Source organism: Rhinoraja longicauda, chromosome 5 (assembly GCF_053455715.1).
Source record: "Rhinoraja longicauda isolate Sanriku21f chromosome 5, sRhiLon1.1, whole genome shotgun sequence".
Classification (NCBI taxonomy): domain Eukaryota; kingdom Metazoa; phylum Chordata; class Chondrichthyes; order Rajiformes; family Arhynchobatidae; genus Rhinoraja; species Rhinoraja longicauda.
Window position 1 is genome coordinate 25,298,240 of NC_135957.1, and position 9,553 is coordinate 25,307,792.

The window sequence follows — 9,553 nt, forward strand, 5'->3', positions numbered from 1 at the left end:
TATGAAGGCCAATATTCCATTGGCTTTCTTCACTGCCTGCTGTACCTGCATGCTTACTTTCAGTGACTGATGCACTAGGACACCCAGATCTCGTTGTATGTCCCCTTTTCCTGACTTGACACCATTCAGATAATAATCTGCCTTCCTATTCTTACCACCAAAGTGGATAACCTCACACTTATCCACATTAAACTGCATCTGCCATGCATCTGCCCACTCACACAACCTGTCCAAGTCACCTTGCAACCTCATAGCATCTTCCTCACAGTCCACACTGCCACCCAGCTTTGTATCATCTGCAAATTTGCTAATGGTACTTTTAATCCCTTCATCCAAGTCATTGATGTTTATAAAGCCCAAAATATACATTGCTAGTAGTTTTTTATTTTTCGGCAAGAAGCATGCAGGCTGGATGATTCAACTGCCTCAGCCTGCTCTGCCATTCACTTTGGTTACTTCTGCTCCCAAAATCAAATGTCTGAATTGCATCGTCCTGATTCTTCGGAAGTGAATTCCCTCTTTCTATCAATCCATGTTTCACTACTTGATGGCCAAGCTCCAATTTTAACATCATACTCCTTCATTATATTTCCTCTCTCTAATCTCCTTCATTCTCACAAACATTTAAAAAAACTGCTTTTCTCCAATCCAAAACTCTTAGTCTCTATTTTAGTCGTTCTATCACTTGCAACAAACCTTAACTTCTAAATTTTTCATACCTAAATCTGCCCACTTCTCTATTTTTTCTCCTCTACCAGGATGTTTCTTAAAACCAGTTATTTGACCAAGCTTTCACATAAGAAACAGGAGCAGATCAATCAATTAATTCCACTCATTCAATAAGTCATGCTGAAACAACACTCTATCCATCCATTAAATCCAGATTTTGAGTACAAACATATACCATTATTTAGATAAAACTTTGTAATGAGCAGCATGTAGTAGGTCAACCAAGATATTGTGATGCCACACTCCTTACATTTTCTTACCTTAATAGGAAATAGCTTTAAAAGCACCATGTTGACAGATGGCATAAATCATAAATTTAGAATAGATTACTGAGAATTGTGATGGACAATAATTTACATCACCCCAAAGATGATGTGAACTATTAAGCTCTCTCCATGAAAGGAACACAAAGCTGCATTAACTATCTTCTTGGGGGAATAACCTCCCTTTATTCTTGATGTTTTTTAATCTTAGGTTTTACATTTCTATTTGTATACACACTTTCTATTGACATATCCACTTCCTTGAACTGCTGCTCTAATTTAGTTCCCAGCCATTTAACAATTAACATCAACTAATTTTTTTAAATTTACTTAGCCACTATGTTGTGATACTTGAGCCACAGTAAATCAGGCATTATTCCCTTATAAGCTCCTGACTTCAGTCACTCTATAGAATAAGTAGTTAAAAAAAAAATATTTTAATGGGCACAAAATGAGCTGGCCATACACATTGTCAAAAACAAAAAAACAATCTATACAGCAAAGCACATTTACACAGGCATTGACAAGTAGCTCACATGGAAATATCTACACATCTCAGAAGATTATGAATTCTCTAAAAAAACAAATCGGTCTTATAAATTATCTAACAAATTTGTTCAAGGAACAAATTGGAGGCCCAGTTGCAGTTATCCCACATGAATACAAGCCAAAATATCCTTACTGAATTTCCCCAATCCCCTTTCTCCTATCAAGTATAGTTATACCAGCTAGCTCATTCCCCCCATACCGCCTGGTCTCCACATTGACCAACTAAAGGGCATTACTGCTAGTTCAAGTCTGTTCATTTAGGCTGCAGAAAGTTACATAAAGAAAGTACTACCTGAGATGATGAAAATGTCAAGGTTCAATTTGTTAACAGAAAGAATCAACAGAATTCTTGCTTCCAGCTACAACTATCCAATCTGAACTGAGCTCATTGAAAGAAGATGGTTATTCTACACACTCTTAAGTGGCATCAGTAGAATATTACATCTAATTTAGACATTACACTTATTGCCAAATTACAAAGCAGCATCACAGGGACACAGTAATGAGTCAATCAGCAGTTAAAATATGCAATATAGGCAGGAGAAAGAATAGCACTGAAATTATAATTCTTAGAGAGAAATAGAATCAACAATCAAAAATACCATCCAATATATTCTTTTCACATCCCTGACAGGCCATTTCCACTGGGGGAGGGGCACATTCCTCACTCAACCACTTCTCTAATGCATCAGTACACAAATCTCTCTTCAATTTTTTGGAATAATTATGCTCGAGGCTGTCAGGGAGTAGCAGAGCAGCTGTCACATTTATGTTACCACCAATTAACCAACAAATTGTCTCCAAGGCAACATTAATCTCAAGTGGGTGAAAGAGTGGACAATTTAGTCTATTTTTAATGAAACGCTAAAGAATCTTAATGGTTTACCATACTTTGAAGATAATCATTTGCAATTGGCAGTTGTTAAATGTATTAGGTAGAGTAACTCATGTAAACAAATGTGGACAGAAGTATGAAAAACAAAAAATAGCCACAGCTGCTGGAAATTTGAAATAAAGAGAGGAAATGCTGGAAGCAGGAAGTCAGGCTGCCACTGTGGAAAGACAAACAACCATGCTTCACGTCAAAGACAACTGGGGGCCGGAATAAATTTTCAACTGATACTAAAGGGACGCTTGGCAAACTTGCTTTGTGTTGCACCTTTATTTATACTTCCTCTGAAAATAAAAAATGTAAAGATATAATCTGACAAGAACAGGCCATATATTGTATCTCTCACACTCTCAGGATACCCGAATTTCAGATTCAACATTACTTCTGAGCTACATGTGAATGGTAAGAGTGATAAAACTTCCACAGAAGCCATATTTTTTTTTGTCTCAATTCATTTAAGGTTTGCTGTAAACTACGACATACATTAATGTCCATATCCTAATCACCAGTTAACTCCTCCCAGAAACATTCAACCTCAGTCTCATCAGTTCCTTCACTTCAATAGAAGAATGAAAGAGGATTTACAATGTACCGTACACTTTTGTCACTGAGTAAAGATGAAAGGACATGACAAACAATCATTTGTGGAAGTTTCTTTGATGCTGTACAATAGCCTCCTGTGGCTAGTGTTCTCCTTCATTATGTCCACTCCACAGTCTGGCTGCACACTTTTCACAATCCCAGAGGGACTGAGAAGCAATCTGCAATATCTGCCATCACTTACAACAAGGGGCTGGATTTGAAGCAGGCACAGTGTTTCAGTTAAAAGAATCACAGCCACCAAAGTATACTTTTAAACAGAAAGTTTCATTCAGCAACGCCGATTAAATAAATCCTAAAGTACTTTGCATTTACAAAATATCAGATTAAGCAGACAGAACAAAGATATTCTGTTCCAATCCACAACAATAAAGGTTCAGATACGCTAAAATATTGATTTCTGTCACGGGGAGCAATACTAGTAAGTTTTAAGCCCAGGTACTATGAGATAGGCTCCATGAATAGCCAAATCTCATGAACAAGTTATAATTACAAGGTCATGGAATCAGACCATGTACTGGAGAAGCCTCATTAACAGAAATCACACTGTGGAGGTGCTGAATAGAAAGTGAAAGAAAATAAACATCATTTTCTAACTATTTACCCCTCAGATGTTGCCTGGTCAGCTGAGTTCACCCAACTCTGTTTTGCTCAAGATTCCAGCAACTGCAGTTTCTGGTCTTCATAAAATAAGGTTTAATATTCTGTATGTAACATACAGTCATTCTCTGGCAAGGTCATGCTAAACTGGAGTCCCTCCCCAACAAGCTAAATAAGAGCAAACACTGTTGGAAAAATACAGTAGGTCAGGCAACATTTGAGAGGAGAAAGGAATCATTGCTTTGGATCAAGGCCCTATTTCAGTTCAATATCAATGAATGTTGGATCTTTCTTCCATAACATTTGTTATAAAGATGAGGTTTGGCCATATTCCACAAAGGGAAGCTCATGAAAATTCAAGCTTCGCCTGGCTTCAAAAAATGAAGACTCCTTCAGAATTGCTGCAGGGCTCAATACCAGGCCTAATCAGCATTGAGAATATGAAACTGCAAACCACACAGGTGCAAGAAAAAAGCTCGATGAGATTGCACCACAGGAGACAGAAGAGGAAGCAAAAACAAAGGCAACAGAAGACAGCCTGTGGCTAACTAATATTTGAGTCAAAATTATAAATCATACAAAGGATTCACACCATCAGGCGGCAACGGGAAAGTAAACAGATTAGTTTGTTTGATTAATTTTAAATTATCAAGTGAAACCAACGTCAGTTTTGAAACAAGATGAAACACCTAATCAACGGTCCCAACCAGGAACATTAATCTATTGAAAAAAATTATAGTTTTTGTGTTTCTGACACATTTATGATTTGGATTTCCATCATTCCAAATTTGTTTTTTCCAAAGTTTAATTTAAAATCTCAGTTTTGAACTTACGTTTGTTCTCTTAGAACTGACCAAACCCTTAATAAGATTGCATAATTAGCAAAAGCAAAGTACAAATTAAATGAATTTACTCCATGCATAAATATATTGCATCAATGCACAGAAAATCTCAATGGCTGTTTTTAAAGGAAAAATTAGTTCCATGAAAATGCATAATTTTAAACAACAGATGGGTTACAATTTTACTGCCCAATAGAAATAAATGTGAAGAATAAATTCTAGTATTTTACTTCAAAAACTGTATCTTTGGCAGTAATTCTATCCCCTCCTGCCACTGCCCCAAGGTGCTGAATTCTCATGTTTAATCTCATGCTTAGCTTCCAACCCCATGCTTCTATTCAAATACCAGAAATCTGACTTCATCTTTCACACAAGGAGCCACAAAGACCACATTTACCTCAAGAACAAAAGATACAAAATATTTATCTTGCAACATACCTATTTAAGTATTTCATTTCACAACACCCGTATTTGCTCCTGCGGCAAATTCTACATCTTCAATCACATCAGCATAAGTTAACAGACGAATCCACAGGAACAGACATGAAAGGTTAAAATAAATCCAAAACTCATCATAACAACTCAGCACATTGGATTTATAAGAGTGCACTACCAAAGGAAAAGCTTGCTGCGCTGGAAGAGCTACAACTGAAAGTCAACTTACCTCCATTGCCAGGGATGCAGTCTGCTGATCATAATGATTTAGAAGATTTGGCATGAAAGTCATATTGTAAGGCAGGTCACGACACAATCTGAGAGAAATGGGCTCACAAGCGAACATACTGTGGCCATTAACTTGCCCCAAGAGTGCAAATACTGCATAAAATGTCCATACCATCACCCTAACATTCACAGCCATATCTTTAAAGTTCAATGCTTTTCAAGCTAGTGGAAGTGAAACAGGTTTGCTAATTGAACGTTTGGTTACTAATCTCTTTTGTTGTCTCGATCAAGCCTTTCCGTAGTTCAACGCTGAAATTTGTTCCCACTTCTGTTTCTGCCTTGGTTTTCTGGAATTCATCTGGTACAATAATTATCATCTTTTTCTTCCTCAAAGAAGAATGATTCTTCAGCAGGCCATTTAAATCCAGATTGGCCGTCAACAGTTCACTTTTGCTGTCAGACAAAATCTCCATATGGCCCTTTCATGGAATTAAAGGCATTCCCAAACCGTGGCACTCATTCTCAAACCAAGAGTATTCCTTACACCTGTAATAATAAACAAAAAAAATATATAGAAACATACAGCACAGGAGCAGTGTGTCGAACATTATGCCAAAATAAACTAATCTCATCTGCCGGCACATGATCCATATGCCTATCTAAAAGACCTTTAAATGCCACTATCGCATCTGCCTCCACAACTATACCTGGCAGCAGGTGAGAGTTTTAGAACTGAAAGGGTTAAGGATGCACAGTAGAGGAGCAGCTCATGCAAGAAATATGTGGAAACAGGATAAGATGCCCAATTACCAACTAAAACTGCAGGGAAAAACAGGTCAGTTCCAGGCACAAGGAGAACCGTTACTTTAAACGTGCTGATGATGAAATAGGCATGGAACCTAACCTCCCTACGGGTATATAGGTACGGCTTTTGTATCCGACCTTCGAGTGGGACCACGAGGGACAGCGAGTGTATAGCCATACTCAGAGTTGCTCTCCCACTCCCGCATGCATGAATAAAAAGGTATCATTACTTTCTTAAGGTGTCTAATGTGGTTTGTTGTCTGAATGAATTTTAACACAGGTTAAGGTACCGACCATCCCGTGTAAAAAAACTTGCCTGCACATCTTCTTCAAACTCTCACCTTAAAGCAATGCCTTTAGTCTGTGACATTTCCGCCTTGAGGAAGAAAATTCTGACTGACTGCACTATCGGTACACCTCATAATTTTATATATTTCTGCTTAATATCCCTCAACATCCTGTTCTAGAGAAAACAATCCAGGTTTGTCCAATCTCTTCTTATAGCTAATACCAGGCAGAATTCTAGTAAACCTCTTCTGTACCCTCTCCAAAGCCTCCATATCCATTCTGCAATGGAGCAACCAGAAGTGCATGCAGTTCTCCAAATGCAGTCAAACCAGACTTATAGGGTTGCATCATGACGTCCTCACTCTTAGACTAAATGCTCCAATCATACACGTCAATGCTCTTCATTGTCTTTACTAGTCTTTTTCTCTTAACATACCATAAAGAAGCTTTTACTATCCTTTATATTCTTGGCCAGCTTACCCTCATACTGCATCTTTTCACCCCGTATTGCCCTTTTTTGTTACCTTCTGTTGTCCTTTGAAAGTTTCCCAATCCTCTGGCTTCCTGCTACTCTTTGCTATGCCAAACATCTTTTTTTATAGTTTTATTCCATCCCTAACTTCCCTTGTCAGCTCTTGCTCTTACTCCCCTTAGAAGTTGGCTCTTACTCCCCTCAGAATGTTTCTTCCTCTTAGGAATGAAATGATCCTGCATCTTCTGGATTATGCCCAGAAATTCCTGCCATTGCTGTTCCACCGTCATTCCTGCTAGGATCCTTTTCCAGTTGACCTTGGCCAGCTCCTCTCTCATGCCTTCATAGTCCCTTTTGTTCAACTGCAACACTGACACTTCCGATTTAACCTGTCTCCCTCTCAAATTGCAGATAAAAAATTATCATATTATGGTCACTACCTCCTAACGGTTCCTTTACCTTGAGTTCCCTTATTAAATCTGGTTCATTAAATAACATCATAGAATAAGAAAGCATCAAGCTTTTGGCAGGAAGGTGTACAACAACATGCTGCAAAATGTCTTGCAGAACCTGCATTGGTCAAAGATATTAAGTTCAGAACTGAGTACCAATTTGAAAGTAATGTTTAAGCTCCAAGTTCTTTCTCACATAATATTCTAGAAGTGGCAAAATAATTCTTACAACTTCAGGTACCCCATCTCCTTTTTTTGTTTAAAAAGAGCCGGGAATTTTAACCCTTCCATTTCCATATTGAGTCCTGTTTGAAAATAGCTGTACTTGAAGCATATCTCTGGGCCCACATTTGTGAATTCACAAGTTGCCATATACAAGATGACATCGCAACCAAATACTGTCCCTGAGCTTTTTTTTAAACAAGTTTTTGGTACTTGATTGATGATATCAGGTGATATTGTGCATTGGATGGAAATTCAGTTGACTGACAGTTTTAATTGAAACTGATCACTGCTATGCACTGATCGCTGGTTTATTTTCGTCATGCAGCACTGTGATTTTTAATTTGTTTCTTATGTTTAAGAGTTCACACATGATTGTTTTCAAGTAACTGGTTGATTTTGGATTAAGACTGGAAAAGTTACACCTTTCTCTGCAGCAACTGCTGGAATTTCTTTGCAATTTTATGTTTACGTCATTGTAAGGTATTTCCCCAGATCTTTCTCTCTGCACTTTCGAGTCAAAGTATCTTCCCCACTGAAACCACTTTTTCCCTCCCATGGTCAAACCAATTGGCTAGGTTATCCTGGATCCCAAGTGACATCACCTTTCAAAGCAGCCTACCATATTGTCAAAGGACTTGCTAAAGTCAATGGAGGCAATGTTTACCACTCTGTCCTCAATCTTCCAGTCATCTCTTCAAAAAACTCAAATGAGAGACAATTTCCAATGCACAATGCCAAGCAGACTATCCTTAATCAGTCTTTGCCTTCCCAAATACACGTGGATCTTATCTCTCAGAATCCCCTTCAATAATTTTCATGATTCCATGCACCTAAACCTCGTATGCCTCTTTTTTTGTTGAAAAAACCACATCACACAGTGGTCCCTTCTCATGAAATTTCCTTATCTTACATTTAAGAGTTTCCCACTTACCAGACATCCCGATACCTGCAAAGAGCCTTCCCCAATCAACTTCTGAAAAACCCAGAAAGGGTCACACAGGCAGGTCCACCTCAGCACAACCTGAAGTCTTGTACATCACTTTAACTAACGGGCTAAACATTGCACTAATTGTTGCCCCTTTACCTTTATTCTATAAATGTTAAATATCCATATTTTCTATCTAGTGCCGATTTATTTTTCTTATTAATGTCTATATTACATTCCCCTCTTCTTTGGTCACTTGCCCAACCAAATAATACACGAGTAAATTGAAACATTTGAAGGGATAAGATACATTGCCGCTTCACCATAACAAGCTGCAGATTTGGTCACGTCCATAACATTTGGGTCATTTAGAAGAAAAATGAAACACATAGCAGATTTGAGGAAGAAATAAGTTGAAAAACAAACCAGTCCACAAAATAAAAACAGTGTGGTAGCCGTTTTTCTTGAGTAGAGGGGGTGCGTAAAACAGGGGACACGTTCTACGAACGAAAGCCAAACTCCGACTGAAGCGCCACCCACACTATTGTCATCAATTCAGTAAAGGAAGGGAATAAACTCCAAACAGGCAAATTAACTGTGATTAACGGACATTATAACAGACGATCAATGACTATTTCGGCTACAAGATCACAAGCCTCAGGCTTCCCTCCCGCTTCACCCCTCACCACCAGAATTGTGGAATTCTCTGCCACACACAGAAGGCAGTGGAGGCCAATTCACTGGATGAATTTAAAAGAGTTAGAGCTCTAGGGGCGAGCGGAATCAAGGGATATGGGGAGAAGGCAGGAACGGGTTACTGATTGTGGACGATCAGCCATGATCGCAATGAACGGCAGTGCTGGCTCGAAGGGCCAAATGGCCTCCTCCTGCACCTATTTTCTATGTTTCTATCCCCACACCCCCTCCCCCCCACTTGTAGCCCCGACGCGTTCTCTCCAGCCATCATCGTCTCCTCGCCAACCCCCTCTTTCCCCCACCCGATCAAACCCAAGACCGCGTTACTCCAGCTAACCGCATCCACATCACCCTCCTCCTACTCCACGGCCCTCCCCTCCAACCACCTGCAACACAATCATTCTGTTTCCCCTCTTTCCCCCCCTCTCACCGTTTGCAAAGCGCCGACCTGCTTCTCCTCCACCGGCCAACTGACCCGGCACTACGCCTCCCACACGAGGCCTGATTGGCTGCGAGAATGTGGCGAATGGCAAGCGGCGATACTCGTCACCCG

The 9,553-nt window shown here is 39.3% G+C and overlaps 1 protein-coding gene across 1 annotated transcript in view; it reads right to left on the bottom strand.

Moving 5' to 3' along the window:
- The window catches only part of LOC144593498 (frizzled-3), a 35,605-nt gene extending 26,062 nt beyond the window's left edge, over positions 1-9,543 (bottom strand). The window contains exons 1-2 of the mRNA XM_078399159.1: positions 9,431-9,543; positions 5,140-5,684 (exon numbers count right to left, since the gene is read on the bottom strand). Coding sequence (XP_078255285.1) covers positions 5,140-5,334 — 195 coding nt within the window. The 5' untranslated portion in view covers positions 5,335-5,684; positions 9,431-9,543. The remainder of the gene's footprint in view (positions 1-5,139; positions 5,685-9,430) is intronic.
- Between the last annotated feature and the right edge of the window lie 10 nt (positions 9,544-9,553).